Source organism: Symphodus melops (assembly GCF_947650265.1).
Source record: "Symphodus melops genome assembly, chromosome: 16".
Classification (NCBI taxonomy): Eukaryota; Metazoa; Chordata; class Actinopteri; order Labriformes; family Labridae; genus Symphodus; species Symphodus melops.
The window spans coordinates 7,270,052-7,286,781 of record NC_136706.1 but is presented as its reverse complement, the minus strand read 5'-3'; the positions used below and the strand labels follow the sequence as shown (position 1 = coordinate 7,286,781).

At 40.0% G+C, this 16,730-nt stretch overlaps 1 protein-coding gene across 1 annotated transcript in view; it reads left to right on the top strand.

Moving 5' to 3' along the window:
• Window positions 1-14,439, top strand: part of lamc3 (laminin, gamma 3) — a 112,861-nt gene extending 98,422 nt beyond the window's left edge. The window contains exons 18-29 of the mRNA XM_079364220.1: window positions 149-329; window positions 2,290-2,534; window positions 4,006-4,082; window positions 4,358-4,492; window positions 7,148-7,352; window positions 7,850-7,999; window positions 8,907-9,009; window positions 9,839-10,041; window positions 10,590-10,730; window positions 10,845-10,944; window positions 11,425-12,434; window positions 12,467-14,439. Of these exons, the coding sequence (XP_079220346.1) occupies window positions 149-329; window positions 2,290-2,534; window positions 4,006-4,082; window positions 4,358-4,492; window positions 7,148-7,352; window positions 7,850-7,999; window positions 8,907-9,009; window positions 9,839-10,041; window positions 10,590-10,730; window positions 10,845-10,944; window positions 11,425-11,687 (1,803 nt within the window). The 3' untranslated portion in view covers window positions 11,688-12,434; window positions 12,467-14,439. The remainder of the gene's footprint in view (window positions 1-148; window positions 330-2,289; window positions 2,535-4,005; window positions 4,083-4,357; window positions 4,493-7,147; window positions 7,353-7,849; window positions 8,000-8,906; window positions 9,010-9,838; window positions 10,042-10,589; window positions 10,731-10,844; window positions 10,945-11,424; window positions 12,435-12,466) is intronic.
• Window positions 14,440-16,730: the final 2,291 nt, after the last annotated feature.

The window sequence follows — 16,730 nt, the reverse complement described above, 5'->3', positions numbered from 1 at the left end:
CCCTTTGTTGGAATAAATTAATACAGATTGGGATGGATAGATACTTTTTGGTCGGGGAGATTTGTTGTCACAGCCTTGTGTTTTTGTACTCTCTAAAAATCAGTATTCTCATTGACACTGTGAGTGATAAATCTCGGCGCAATTACAGGCGGAAAAGCTGAGGACTCGTCTGCAGGATTTGGAGAAGCTCCTGGCTCGCTTTGATTGCCGGGGCAGATCTGGGAAGCAGCACCACCTGCTGAAGTATCACATGGCAAAGCTTCACGAGCATGAGCACCAGGGGGAGGATACTCTACCAAACGCTCTGGAGGATTTTCTCGCCTTCCAAGGTAACAGCAGCCACAAGCCGGAGATAATTCCACTTGGCCTGTCACCGCATTTAATGTTTCCTTCATGGTCATCCCCCTGGCAGCCTTTGCTTTTGTGAAATACGAGGTCTTGCTTGTGTGCATTTGTAACTATTGTGTCACATTTTGGCTGCGAGATAACATGCCAAATCGGTATACACAAGACCAGCCAGCACGGCTATGATATTTGACACAAAACCGCCCTGGGTGTTTTTGCAGATGAGCCATTGCGCCGTCTGTGTCTCTTCAGTGTGACATTGTTCTACATGCAACATCACAACAAAGCGGTGAAATCTGGAAGCAGGCAACAATGCAAACCTATCCCTATTACTTTAACACAATGCTGATATATCCTCATTATCTTTGGAGGGGAAATGGCTTACAGGCTCAGCTGCACAGGCCAAATGGAGACAAATCATAACAATATAGAACAAGGCGCCGTGTGACCAACTTAATTCCTGTTTATATGACAGGCGGTGCATCTCTAATCCCTGGTTTATTATGGTTGTAGTTGCAATCACGATAACAGTTGTCTAATAACCACCCTCCCGACACCGACATACTTACACACACATGCACACATATTTGCCTGTAATGCTCTTTAAGGCACTGGGTGGCCCAATAATAATTTAATGAGTGTGTGGGAGTGACAGGCTTATAGAGAGACACACTGGGGCCCACACACGCACACACACACACACACACACACACACACTTGTTATCTCTCATTTTATGAGACACAGAGACAAAGAGACATGCAGAGTATGTCACCAAAGGGCACAGGAGACACCCGGACCTCTTGTGCTAATTGTCTCCCCAAACTGTCTGTGCAGCCAGTTAGACAAGAAACAGCTCAGACAACAAAATGAACATTCGCCAGATGTGTTAACGTTTAGGCAGAATTTAGGTTTTCTGATGACCAACAGTCATTCCCCTGGGGGGCGGAAGTAACTCATTCCGTAGTGACTTGGGTTGGGAACCGGGATCAAGTCCTGATGTTGGTCTTGCAGCTGGAAAGGTGCCAGACCACTTCTCGAGCTCTGCCGAGGTGCCCTTGAGCCACGCGCTTCCAGTGGGCGCTGCACTTAGATATTTCTCTATTAATGCATTGGTTTCTGCTTGTGCATGTGTGTGATTCAGGCCGCTGTGAAGAATGTCTGTACAATAACATCGTGCGAATCACAAAAGTATATAAAATAAAATAAAAATAAAAAAAACAGACGGATCAGTGGATATTATCAGGCCAATAACATCACATGGTGGTACCTAGCTATACTAGCATTTGTATTGTAATTGCAATATTATAAAAAACACTTTTTTTCCAGAACAAATCATGTAAAAAATAAATGCTAAAAATGGTGTCAGCATAGGTTTGTGAAGGAGAATGCTCTCTAAATTCAAAGTTTGTAATACTTTCATCAATACTTTCTGCAGCAGATTTAGCATCACAGCTAAGTCTGTTCTCATATGATTGAACTTTGTATAGTTTTATCAGATATTCTTAAATTGTGTTTTTTGTTTTAAGAAGCAGCCTCTGGAGAACCTTTGTCCTGTAACCACTGTAAATTAATTTGATCTTTATTGGGGTTGAATAAAGTCCATAATGTTGTGTGATGGGGAACAAATACAAACGTTTTAATTCTTTGATGCGAATCCTCTGACCGTGGTCAAGTGCAACTTCTTTCTATAATGATAACTCTTCATCCAAGTACATGTCTGTTTGTTTGTTAAACTGCAGAAAGCCCAAACTGAACTATTTCATTAAGGTTGTAAGATTGCAAAAAGGAGGTGGACGTTTAAGAAAAACACAGGAAATAAAATGATTGTGTCAAAAAACAGCTTTCTAGGCACAAAGACTTGGAGACATTGTTTTCTTGGTGAAATAATCGGTGAAGGACTTAATGGGGTTTTTATATTTGCTGTGTGCTCTTTGTTCTTTCAGAAGCACGGGAGGCCTTCATAAAACAATTTTCCTTGCTGGAAGCTTCAACAGGCACACTCCTGGCTCAGCTCTATGGTATTACATCTTCTTTGAACTGCAGCATCAGCATGACAGAGGAGGAGAGGGAGGAGAGCAGGAAGGATGGAGGAAGCAGGGCTGTGTGTCAAACCTTCACCGAGACCTTTTTCATGATCCGAGCGTCTCAGAAACAGCTAAAACAGGCAACACTGGACCTGGACATCATGGTAAGCTACTCCAACACACACTCTACACCTCTTGTTAAAATATCAGCTACTGAGCACATAAAGTATCCGTTAATGAAAGTATCTCCTGTTTGCACACGTGCTGGTGTTGTTTGTAATGCAATTGATTTCTTCTCCCTGTTTGCTCCAGCTTATTACTCTTACTTTTGTGTGGATCCACAAAACACCGCAAAACAATATCCCCTCTCACACACCCCAGCCCCCTTCCTCCCTCTGAGTGGCATATTCTGCCTACAAAGGAAAATCCAGCAAATGTTTGACGGACACTGAAATTAACAACTTGTTCTTCAAACACTGCGAGGCTTTATGCCGTCTCTCCACGACCTCGCAGAAATCTATTATGAATGCTGTTGCCATGTTACTCGGTATCAGGAGATGTCAGAGAGCTCGTTTTGCCAGTATAAAGCTTTCATTTTATCTGAGTATGCAGTCAGGCACACTGTACCTCTCTTATCACCAGGCTTAGCTGGAAGCAGGAGCAATTTAATTTCATATTTATAAGCAGAGTCGCCCAAATGTCGACAAAATGCAAAAGCGCGGATTGTGGATTCATTTTGCATTTTTATTTGCATTTTTTCAAATTAAATGCCACTCTGGGAAGCATTTAAATGGATGCAAATTAAGTTTATTGGGACAAACTTGAGGGGTTTCATTTCAAGGAGGTTGTTTTTGACATGGTCCTGCTTTGAACCTTTTTCAACAGACTCGTTGGATGAGTTTCTGTATGAACATTTATAGCCCCCAGAAACTCAATACCACAGTGACATTCTAACAATGTAATACAGAGTCACTTAAAGTTTATGTTCAACAATCAAGTCCATATCAACAAAAGGGTTTTGGATTGGGTTAGAGGTTAAATCACCTGGTAACACGGCACTTATCCCCTTTTTACACATAGCGGTAGCGCTGACCTCAGGGCAAATACGAACGCTGTAAGTGTCAATATATTCTCCGAGGAATGTGTTACGTGGAGACGGGGAGTTTAGCTCATTCACAAGGCGGCACGAGTTAACACTAATCAGCTATCTTTTTCCTAGCTGTGAGAATAAATAGCGCATCTCAGCTAACACCGAATGTGTATGCTAAGTGCTAATTCAATTCAGTGAATAAAAAGGTAGAGAAACTGTTCGAGTAGAGCATCTGCATGCTCCTGTGTTTCTGACACAGATGAGCAAAACGGAATGGATGCAGTTGCCTCCCACACTGCTGTTAGAATGGAGCGAGACAGAATCAAATATTGTGTTGTGTGTAATTGCTTGATGAGACTTTCCTCTTTGATATCATTTACATTTTCTAGAGGTTTTTCAAACAGACCAGCACTCTGAGGAGTAGCCTTGACCGCAAACGGATCCGAAAACAAAACTGTGCGGACATCGATGGTGTGAAAAAAAAAAATCCCACATTAACACACGTCAACATGGCTTGACTTTTTCCCCTTGTACTTTTTCCATAGATCATTCCTTTTGCGTTAGAGGCGGGTCCGAACAAATGGAACACGATGGTCAATGAGTCACAAGTCCTCATGAGAAGGTAAGTCAGGTCAGTGAACTCACGGCGGCCAATCATAAGAAAGGAGCTACATGCCGCTTCCTCCGCAGAGCTTGTCACTTCCATTGTTGTTAAACCTTGGCCTTTCATTGCATGCAGCTCTACTATGAGGTAGTTACTGAAATCTGGACGAGAGAGCCAGCGAGAAAGGATGTCATCGACATCGCTGAAATCCATTCAGTCTCCCCTCAGGCAACAGCAAGGCTCTGTTATTTTATGTTACTCACTTTCTCCTTTTTTCTCCTCCCCCTTTTTAGTCACAAAGAAACCGCCGAGCACATTGAGGCCGTAGCCAGCAGGGCCGTCGGCGCCTCAAAGCAGACCTTCAGTTTCCTGATGGATCTGCTGCAGGACAACTCCACAGAGGAGTACATCAGGAGCCTAACGGAGCAGTGAGCACAACAATGAATCCAAACACACGCCCACGTAGACGAGAACTAGAAAACACACACACACCAAAAAAAAAAAAGTCTCCCATTCACATAAAGCATCCTCTCTTCCAAATTCCCTGGATTATTGTGCTTTTGCAGTATATTTCTAACAAAGTGTACCTATCCCTGTATTACAGCTCAAGGTCCCCCTTCTTCACAGCACGATGGAGTTTAGGAGTAAGACATTTAGCCACAGGGGGACAGCTTCTCTCCGCTGTAAGCCTATTGCTTTCTTGGATTTGCTGCACGCTCACTGCATCTCCTAGCGTGTGATTGCTCAGAGGATTATCCTCCAATGCCAGACAGAATGATGCAAAAAGCCCTCCGGTGGCCATGATGAGAGCAAGAAGCGAGCGACTCAAAATTGATTACGCCTTCCTAACAGTAGTCAAAGCAGTTCAGGAGGGTTCTGTTAATCTTTGGAGAACTGCTGTAGCACAATGTTTGTGTGTATGTGTCACTTTATGGGACGTGTGTTGAGCAGTTTATGCACAGATGGGCACCATCAAATTGCATTTCACGAACATTTTTCCCCATGTGCCAGTACTTAAACTGATCAGATGTGTTTTATAGGGAGGACACTTCTGGATTAACAGAAACAGCAGAAGTGTTCAGCCCTTCATCAACAGTAGAAATGGATTACAAAGACTCCTGCATGTTTGTGTCAAGAGAGCCACAGAAATATAAACAGATCTGTATCCACATCCACACAGGTGAACACGGATGTGCAAATATGTAGAGCACATTTTAAAGGTAGAAAAATGAAGGTTTTTTTTTTTTTTGATTGAAACTGTAGGTAGCGTGATGGTTTTTGGGAGTGAGTTTCAGAAGCTGGACTGGTGGTTAGTCGTGCATGGGGCACAGAAGGACAGGAGGTTTGTGTCAGTGTGGGTGGGAATGTGCCGGTGGAAGAGCTCAGACAGTTAGGGGGGGGAGCGAGGTCGTCGAGGGCTTTTGTAGGTGATGATAAGGAGTTTTGAAGTGGATACTCTGGGAAATGGGGAGCCAGAAGAGGTTATGAAGGACGGTGGCGATGAGTGTGCAAGAAGATGAGCAGCAAAACTCTGGATATATTGTGGTTTCTTGAGCTTTTGGGATGATGAATTGAGATGAAACTCTTGCTGTAATCCAGTCTGGAAGTGATGAATGCATGGGTGAGCGTCTCAGCAGCTGACAAGGAGAGGAATGAACGGAGGCTGGGAACGTACATGCATCCTTGAGAAATGTACTGACTCTTACCTGGGTGATTATGATGTCGCTTTCCTTGAAATGTAGCCCTCCCTCTATTCCATTGATAGAAGCCTCCGTCCACCGTCTGCTGCTCAGCATAAGTAACATGACGTCTGTAAAAGTGAAAGTGAGTAAGGTGTGTCTTCTCCCCGTCAGGCCGCTCAGGCCCACCATCTTCCAAATTTAAAAAAAAAAAAAAAAAAAAAAATATTTAGTTAACGTTTCAGATGTGTCTGTGTCATCATTGTGAAATTGTCATTTTCTCACCAAAACTTGTCAAAAGGTTAGTGAAAGAACCCACAGAGAGGATTCACATTCCACGGGTTGCAAGTGTATTGACTTAACTTCTAAGCTAAACTGCATTTACATAAGGTGATGTTTATTTTTTAAAGATACTGTATCTTAGTTCATGACCATTGGTGAGGTTAGGAACGGAGATCGAGAGCCTCGCCTTTCGGCTTAGCTCCTTCTTCACCACGACGGGCCGACTGCAGACGCTGCACCTATGGTCATGCGCTTTTGGTCACGACCGAAAGAGCTCGATCCCAGATACAAGCGGCTGAATTGAGCTTCCTCCGTAGGGTGGCTGGGCGCATCCTTAGAGATAGGGTGAGGAGCTCGGCCACCAGGGAGGAGCTCGGAGCAGAGCAGCTACTCCTCCACTACATGGGGCACACTTTAAGTACTATATAAGTACTAATACTTCATCTAGTATTTGATGTTTTTCCATTTTGGAATTTAGCAAAGAATTCTTCCACTGAAGCATTTTTTTGTTCCGGCTCCACCTAAATAGATTTTTACCAGATTTAGTTGTTTTGAAAGATATTCACTAGCCTCCCCATTGCAATGGCGTGTTGGAAATTGTTCATGCAATAATCAGTTATTTACATTGAGAACTGCACGTTCATTTGCACACAGGATTCAAAATGTGATGCACACTGGGAGTTTCGTTCCTGCTTTGTTGAGGCGTAACAGATTGGATATCATTACAGCTGTGTCGGTGATACAAATGGTACTTTAACATCTACCGCTCTCTGCCTAACACTTTTCATGAATCCATCATGCTCTGTTTACACAATGTCGTTTTCTCTTCACTCACTTATAACAAGCGGCATTGCCTCCTTCATAGATTTATATTGATTTCAATATGGCATCGAACAATCCTTTTAAAAATCCTCCAGCGTGAGCAAATGAACTCTGCTGAATGATGTGAAATGTATGTGTCGTTCTAATGAGTCTGCAGCACAGCCTCTCTTTTCATCATCTTAACACCAATAAATCACGTGAACAGATCCTGAAATGAATAGAAACATGATTTTTTTCTAAAGTGGCTTTTATAGTTAATTAACTGCCACTTCATGCTCTCTTCTTCCTTCCATCTTTCAGATTAAAACAAATACAGCAGCAGAAGGAGACGCTAACAGCACAGGTGAATGATACTGTAGCCAAACATCTGGCCCTGGAAATGGAAGATGCAGGTTTACAGCTCGCCCTGGGTAACATCACATCATCCTTTCATCAGCTGGCTCTGACACACGCCAGCTCATCACCAGAGCTGGCCCATTCGGATCCGACAAACCTCACAGGAGAGGTCAGTGTGGACGGCACCTGCAGGCTACAGACACAATCTAAAGTATTATTATGTTACAAAACAGACCCGAGGGTGCATCAATTAGTGTAGTTACAGCTAGTTTGATAGCTGCGTGTGTTAATGATAGTTAAAAAATCATATCAGGTCATTTAACGAGACATTTGTCCTGATACAAGTGCCTCTTTTGTTTTTGAAAAGTGGGTAGTTAACTCCACTGGAAAAGAAAATGTCTTAATTTAACATTTGGCAAGCACAGGAGGGCACTGAGTAGGCACAGGAGAGACGATTCTGGCAGGATCTGCTGCTCATCGGGGTGCATGTTGTTCCAGTGGTTGGCCATGTACTGCTGCAGCAAACAAACACTACAAAATGACACATGACACGCCAGGCTGGTTTACCTTTGGAAATGGCTCGATGATGGCAGAATCAAGTATCCACCAACATTTTAAGAGTTCGATTACAGATTTTTTTTTTTTTGTTTTCTGTTTCCTGCTTAGTGGGGTGAAGAACTAATAAAACAGACCGAGGAGCTCGACCGACAAATCCAGGCTCAAGACGATGTCATCAGTAAGCTCAGTGGGAAGACAGAGCCTATAAAACAGACTACCAGTGACAAAATAGAGACGATGGTGGATAACATCAGTAAGGTAAGTACACTCGCTGCAGAATGGGGTTGGTAATTTTCTCAAGATACACTTTTTATCATTTCGGTTGAAATTGTCTGTAGGTCCTGAAGGAAAGTAATCATTTATGTGCTCTGAAAAAGGAACAAAGAAAGCTGAAAGCACAAGCCCCTAAAAACGAGCTGAGGTCTGCTTCTGGACCAATGGCGCTTGTGCATAGAAGTGAAGGAGCACAGAGGAGGGGGTTGGTGTAGATGAAGCACTGAGGGAATGTTACTTTTAAAATCATGCTAGTTCTCCAAATACTACCAACCCTGCCTTTAAATTATTTATTAGCCCTTAGTCCAACGTGTTTCCTTTTGTTGCCGTCATGTGTTCTTTTAAATGTCCAGGGAAATTTCTGGAGACTGAAAAGATGATCTCTGAATTGAAAAAGTGATTATAGGCACTCAGGCGATCCCCGTTGTCTTTTGGATTACCATTTCAAAATCTAAAGTTTGACAATTTGGCCATCGCCATCTTTATTTTCCCTAGATCCAGAAGAGACCATATTTGATCTGGCCATTGACATTGATTCCATGTGTCAGGGCTAATGCAACAAATACCATATTACCAGATGCATCAGAAATCCATAGAAATAGTTATATCTATTAGATCATATTGCTTTACAATAAAATAAAATAAATAGATGATCAGTTGTTTGATAAAGTGATTACGATTTAGTGACTATTTTTAATCAGCAAGTTTGAGGTCCAATGGTTTCTTTATGAACGTGGTTAGCATTGGCTCAGCTCTACTTAAACCTGAAGGCCAGTGCTATAAACTAAACTCTTTAAAAGCTGTCCATTCAACAGTTTACATTAAAGCCAATCTTGTCATTGTAACCTTTGAATACACCTGAGGTAACGTTTACTCCTGTGTGCCTCTCAAGCTTCAAGCTCGCACTGAAGGGGCCAAGGTCAGGGCTTTGTCGTCGGTGGTGACGGGGAAGGAGATGGAATCAGACGCACTCACCCTGCACAAGGAACTAGAAAGTGAGTCTCCTTCTTTCTAATCATTTTCTTCTTTCACTCATTTCATTGTCCTTTCTCCCTGCATTGTTGTTGTTGTTGCTGAACGCAGTTACTCTTTTAAAAATTGAAATGACAAGTGCTGAGGCTGACATGAACAAAGATGAGACTACATGCCCAAGTGTAACAGTAACATATTTGTTATAATAAATAATAATAAAAAATAATAATTATAAGTACTTTATTTATAAGTACCTTTAACAACAACTGTTTACAAAGTGCTTTACATATAAAAATAAATACAAATACATCAGCATTGAGAGAGGAACAGAGGTAAACGGATGGACCAAACTAAAAGTAAAAGGTTCAAATAAAAAACTAAAAATAAGATCAGCATTGTTATGTTTGGACCGGCAGCAGAAGATTGTTTGAAAAAATTAAGGAAGTGGATTGTTTGTTGAATTGATCACTCTAAAGAATAAGCAAAGTATTAGTGGAGGGAAAAATCTGCCAGTATGAAATTCCTACCTGTATGAGCTAGAGTATTTACAATTCAATACATTCTTAAATCTATCTATCAATCTTACTATCTTCGAGGGTCTGAAAACATGTTTTCTTTATCAGCTTTTTAAAACATTTTCAACTGGTTGAAAGGGGTTGGTTCAGTTGGAAAATTAATCAATGTACCAATCCGAATGAAGCAGCATTTGACCAAGTCATCTGACATTTAGAATGATGCAGATGAACTATGTTGGATTCATTGATCACTCTCATTTTATAGAGGAGTTCTTTCAAAAAAAAGTTTCAAGTGGGATTTAAATCTACTACCCTCCTTTCTACCAACTCAATTCAGACATGGTGAAGGATTGGCCAAAACGGCAGGCCCAGACCCGGGCTGCAGTGAAAAAGGAAAAACCCCTGGAGGACAAAGTTCTCGCTGATGTCGGAAAAAAAGTGGCCCAGATTGAGAAGATTATAAAACCAGCTCTGGAGAGCTCCAGCCTCTCCAGGAACAACTCGAAGGAGGCGGAGCTAACAGCACAGGCTGTGGCTAAGGTGTGTGTGTGTGGGGTACATATTATGGTCAAGGTTGGTGTTTTTTTAATCTGCAGAATACTGTATATAAAAAGGTTTGGATTGGATGTCTAGGAAATGTGAGACATTTCTGTTTTCCAACACCTTCCAATATCTGGATCAGTCATTGACTGTAGTGTATGCAAATATGGATAACACATCAAAATGAAGCAAAAACAGACGTATTTTACATTTTGGAGCATGACTCTGCCCAGTAGAGGTCAACTGGTTGAGCCGCGGTATTCGTGGCTTTCAGTTACGTGACCGGCGTGGAGTCCTTGAGGGCATAAAGAGCTTGGAAAACTGGAGAGCTGCAGCATCGGCTTTTTAATTATCCATCTCTTGAAAACAGTACATATTAACATCACCTGAAAACCACAGAAAAGAGAGATATTAGGATAAACTGCAAGTTTTCTATACAGCACATGGATACTTTTTTAAAGTCCTCCCCATAACTTCACTTTTGCAATCTTCAATGTGATATATTGTGGTAGCATTTTAATTGTAGTCCTTTGTGTATGTGTTTGCAGGAATCCAAAGCCATTCTGACCCAGGCCAAGCATACCAGGACCTCCTCTGCCCACCTGAGCTCCCATTTAGACTCTGCTTTACACCATCTAGCAGAACAGGAGAAGCTAACTGACTTAGCAAACTCAAAGATCACCTCAGAGGTACCTTACAAAATACAAGACTCACCAATTTGAACAACAGAATCCATGCACTTATACCTCTAATCATTTTCAACTTTAAAGACTGCTTTTAAAGTATTATCTTTGTCTCTCCAGCCTGAGGTTTCTCTGTCCACGGTGAAGGAAGACATGGAAGCAGCCAAGCTCCAGTTAAAGGCTTTTTCTGTTACACTAACTGAGCTTATCAGCAAAATTGGTGAGTTACTCTCTCATAGATCATTTTCACTGTGCCTGCTTTGTGGGCTTCCATACTGTTAAAACTCATAAATCTTCATTAAACCTCAAATGTCAGACCACTAAAGAGCTCTCTGCTTTTTAACACCTCATTGAATGTGGAAATATTTCCCAGATTTTTATCCCCATGGTGAAGCAAGAATAACTGCTGATCATTAAGCTGAGTGGTGTTGTCTTTGTGGTTTGATTTCAGGGTACTAAGATAATGAAGTGGTTTATTTCCGACCTGCTCTTTTCATTTAAACTAATTTCCTTAATATTGTATTGTAAAATCTACAAAAAGAGATAGCAAGGCGGAGAACATGCACAAGGGGTTAAAATGCTGAAAGGTTAGTGAAGTCATTATTTAAGAAAGAAAAAAAAAAAAACTTCAGACAATTCAGTCTCAGACCTTTTTCTCCTTCCATCTGTCCTCTCTCTCTCTCTCACATGTCCCGACCAGATGGGAACGTGCCGCTGGAGAGATATGACCGGATCTTGAACGAGACAGCACGCCGTCTGAGCATGCTCCGAGGCAGTGTTGAAAGCCCTGCGCTCGGCTCTAAGATCCACAAGCTCCAGTCTGCCGCTAAGGAGCAACACAGCCGGCTGTCCCTTATTGAACAGGACTTACAGGAGATCAGGGAGGAGAGAGACAGTCTGAGGGACATTGCCTTAAACCTGCCTCAGTCCTGTCCTCAGGCCACAGGAGCAGGCAAAGGCTAGATATTAGAGTCACTGATAAGACGGCTGAACATCATACAAGCCTAGGAGGTTCTATTTCTATTAAAAGGCGCTGTGGTCATTTTTTGATTCTGCTTCAAAAGAGCGGTTTAATATCATTTCTCTTTCCATCTTTTTCTCCCAGGCACAATTTATTTTACCTCTACACATTTCCAACCAAAGCAACAGACAAATCCTCTGTCTCCAATGATTTGAACCTAATCCCCCCTCAGCATTTTTCTACAATTTTTCTCTCCCACTTTCTTTTTCATCAACAGCATCAGAGGTTTAATTTCACCGTGAATAATAACCAGCCGATCTGAGCTGCTGGAGTGCACTGTCAAGCTTAAAAGAATGCTGATGTTCCTCAGTAGGTGTAAAAAGTGTCTGAGAGCTCCTCCATTCTGACACTTTCATTTACACTTCAGCTCATTTTCATCAGACCTGCTTAATTAACAATTAGTCCTCATGCCCTTGCTGGGGGTTCAGGTCAGGCGTTTACAGCACACTACCATATTGTGACCTGTGTAAGACCTTCATAGAAACAATTTCAGAGTAAAGTATACTGGAAAAGGTAGTTTTTCATTTAAAAATAAAAAAATGTTTCATTTGCGCAATTGTTAAACTGTAGAATCAAAATGGAAATTAAAAAGCTTCTCATGGCCAAACATTTTCTGATGATGGTATAGGAACTCTAAGAAATAAAAGAATAACAATCAAACTATTAAATCCTTGGAAAAAGTGTATATGGTGTGTGCATTTTAATAGCAGTATAACGAAAGGGCATCAGAATTTGTTCCTCATATTAAACAACTTCATTTCCTTTAATTAAATGTAGCAAAGAGAAATTCAGAGTATTATGTCATACCAATTCTTCAACTCCTCTGTGCATGTATTCTTTCAGTTTTATTCGTTTTGCATATTTGATCCGTTAGCTCATAATACATAAATACAACACCAGATACAGTAGTTGATGAACCTAAGGTACATCTCATGGACATGATGAAATATTCTCATTTTCTAGGACTATTTTTTATTTTATTACGAAAAGAGAATGGCCAATTCTAATAATTTTGTTCAGAGTATAAGATCAAAGAAACAGTCATGTCACTGTTTCACTCACCTCCAATATAGGCTAACGTTGTAATTTAAACTCTTTCTAAAACAGCTGGTACATCCAAATCATGATTACACACAGGAACAACCATGAAAATCCATCAGGTAAATATAGAAGCTCCGAATCTTGGGAAAATTAAACTAGTCATTTCTAATCCTTTTAGCAGCTAGATGGAGATGAATGACATTTCTCACATGAAAAGAAAATTCAGGATAGTTGAGCAGTGGCATTGAGATTGAGAGGCGCTCTAGTGTTGTTGTAAAGACCAGTCTAGAGACCAAGAATAATTTCAAGTACTACAACACTAAAGAGTCCTTCAAGTCATTATTTTATGGGGAAAAAATCATGATTAGAACATTTTTAAAATATTGAGTCAATATTATGAGCTTTTAAACTTCTTAGCCTCCACATGAACCACAGAAAAACATTGGGTTCCCTTAAAAGAGAGAAAACGGGAGGGATTAAGTCATCATCTGCTCACATTTACAGTATATTAAAAACTGAACAATACAATTTTTTCCGATTCTAGTATAGTGCACCAAATGTTTAGGATTTGAGTTAACTCGGGATGGGTCTCAAATTGAAGTTATTTATCCTCACATACACTTCATTAGAGATTTAGAGTTTCACTGTGGAGAAAACCATGTTCCCTATAGACTATGTAAGAGTATGTACTGCAGTAGAAAAGACGCATTCGAGACAGCCTTTCAGCATAACCAATAGATCTGTTGTTGTTGTGCAGAAAAAAGGCTGTAGTACATTTATTTGAACATTTGCATGCACTCGAATCATTAGGAGGACAATAAAACATTATATCGAGAGTTTTTGTCTCCCGAGCAAAAAGTGTTATCATTTTGTACAACAGATCTGTTACTTTGACTTCACAGTAAAGCAGCCAAAAAGAGGGAAAACATGAAACCAACAAAGGAAAATATGTTTCAGAGAGAATTACAACGATGTGACAAGAGCGTTTTTGGCTTTGAAATGAAAGTTCAAGAACAGTTTGAAGCTCAACTTTCTCATAATGTCTTGTATTTGTGATATGTGTATTTTTGTGTGCATTTTTCCACACTTCAGCCTCAGAAAATAACCTGCCTAAAAATAAGAGCATCAAACATTAAGAGGGCAAATGAATGTATAACTATTCTCCCTTAATTAGCTACAACTTAGATGTAGGGTTCTTGTGTATTTGCACTTGCTTATAATTATCTTTGGCCAATAGACGTTAGGCCTAAACATGGTTAAGCTTGGTTTAACATCGACTGTATTCTTGAAATATTTTCAAATGATCGTACGTATCGTACAATAATTATTTTCCAATGAAGAAAAATGAAACAATACTATCCACTTAACCCACTTACCTAAGATCAACCTGCTTTTAAAGTGTTCTTGATTTCAGAAAAAGGAAAAGTCAAACAGAAACGGAGGTTAATGAGAGCAGCTATCATTTTGACAACTGCAGCTAGCAATAAACTAACAATCTTAGCTAGCTAAAAAGCAATGTCTGAGAACAGTGTTCATTAAAATAGGTTGTAGTTGTTTAAATTCATACTTCTACATTTAAATCTAATCCTTTCAGGCAACTTTACTTTTACCAACTGACAAATCAATTCAAAAAAAGTTGCAGGGTTACATGGTTATTAGGTTTAACAGCCATGCACTCTTCTGTCAATCATTGGACAGTCAACAGTTAGCACTGTTTTTTTGTTTTTTTTGGGGGGGTGGGGGTTCCATCCCAACTAAAATATCCCACTAATAAAACCCAGGTAGAATTAGCTCTTTAATGTTTAATATTACATTTGTTTCAAACCTGATGACAGATGAGTTAGCATTAAGTTAGCATTCACTAGTGGCTAACCTTATGCTCAGGTCAAGTAGGCCTGTTTTAATTTCCTGTGAGTTTTTATAAAGTAAGATTATATAGGGTCTTTTAATTCTAATGTTAAGTATTGCTTAGTATAAACTTTCCCACATTTTTACCAGTAGGACTTCACGATTGAACATTCCTCAGCATGTCTTTAGTAAAACCTTGTTAAACAATTTGTCTGTAGGACTCCTTGACTTTCACATTTATCACCTTGTGTGTCAGCGTTGCCATTTATATGTTGGTTGTCGATCACACTAAAACCATGCGCTGATGTACTTTTAGGAAAAAAAAACTATTATTAATTATCTCTTATATAGGAAACTTGTCGTTAACCACAATTAGGGATTTTCACAATCCCAAAACCTAATAAGATTCACAAAAAGTAGCACATAAACCAGCCCATAGCAGGCTAGATATGTTTTTTTGCTGTTCTTAACATCAAAGACAGTTCTTGGCAAACCCCCTACTGTGCCTCTACTTCCACTTCACAGCCAGTCATGAAATTAGTTGAGAAAAGAAAACGAAAAATGTTGTGCCCTCTGAAAAATTCTCACCTATTCACCCTGCCAGACCTCATGTACCGTCACAGAAAAAATACAATTCAAATATTAAAGCTGCTGCCTGCTTCATTCTTTTTTATTTGCTTTGGAGTCGAGATGTCACACAGTAGATGTTTGTGTAACTGTGAGAACACTGTAAGAAGGGTGAATAGATTAAACAGGCTCATAGCAGGGTAGGGAAGGAAAATGTCAGACCATTCTTAAATATGTTCACAGGTTCAAATATCCCTGTACAAACAGGGATTTGCATTGTAGCCTTGACTCCCCTCTTCAAATCACGAAAAAAACATATGCAAATATCCTTCGCAGTGTCATGAATACAATGTAATATTTAAAGCGATACTTTACCCATTGAAACGTTAATCTGTAATGAAATTGGGTCATATGTGTAGTAGATATGTGAAATGTCTTTTTTTTTATTCTTGACCGAGAAAAAGCTGAAAATCTATTTTAAACTGATTTGTATCAAATACTACAAATCCCAGAATGCACAGTGCCGCAGGCCACTCTCACTGATCCCACTGAACACCAGAGCGAGCCTTCAGGCTACAAGCTATAAGCTAACTTGTTTGCAGATCCAGTAAGACTTCTGAACGTACGTTGTTTGTTTTTCTTTTGAAATGGTGAATTATTGTTTTGTACCGGGTTGTTTAATATGAACAAGGACAAGAAGTAAGTTTTCACCACTTGCAGATTAGACATTTGGACGCAATTCGATGTTTACATTGGCTGCAGGTGGATACGGCAGCAGAGGAAACCGACACTCTAGTTAAGACTATATTTCTGTAGCTTCAGTGGATGAAAACATGAGAAACTAGAATTGCAGTTCTTCCCTGCCACCCTAACATTCTTTACGTGATACAATATGATGATTTTTGCGTCATATAAAGAAAACTTTCAGGCAAAGAAAAACATATTTTTCTCGTCTCAGGGCAAAATGAGGGCTGGATTCATGACCATTCAACACTACTACCATGTTTCTAATGATACAAAGCTTAATGCAAATGGGTGAAGTATCCATTTAAGTAGGAATTATGGTATATTTTGAATTATTTCCAGTTTAAATATTACAGTATCAATTATTCTTAATTTTGAGGTTTACTTACAAGAATCTGTTCACGACACGTGCTACAAAAATCACCCATGTTTAATTATCTTCTGCTGCTCAAAACCACTTTAAAACATTCCAATACCTGTCCTCTTTAACCCAAAGCAAAGTGACAAAAAAAAACCCAGATTGTCAGCATCATGACTCTAATACCTTTAATATGCTAATTTGATGTATTTGAGTTGCTCTGTGCATGGCTGTGCTGATGGAAGAGAAGCTGGAGTCGTGACAAGATTAATAACAGATCTGCTTCCTGAATTTCAACAAGTGGAATCATTCAAGTTAAAACTATAAAGAAAAGGGGTTTTGCATGATGAAATAAATGTAACCTCATTCACAATCACACCTCGTGCCTCTAGTCCTGTTGTATTTCCCCTGGAAAAAAAGAACTTAC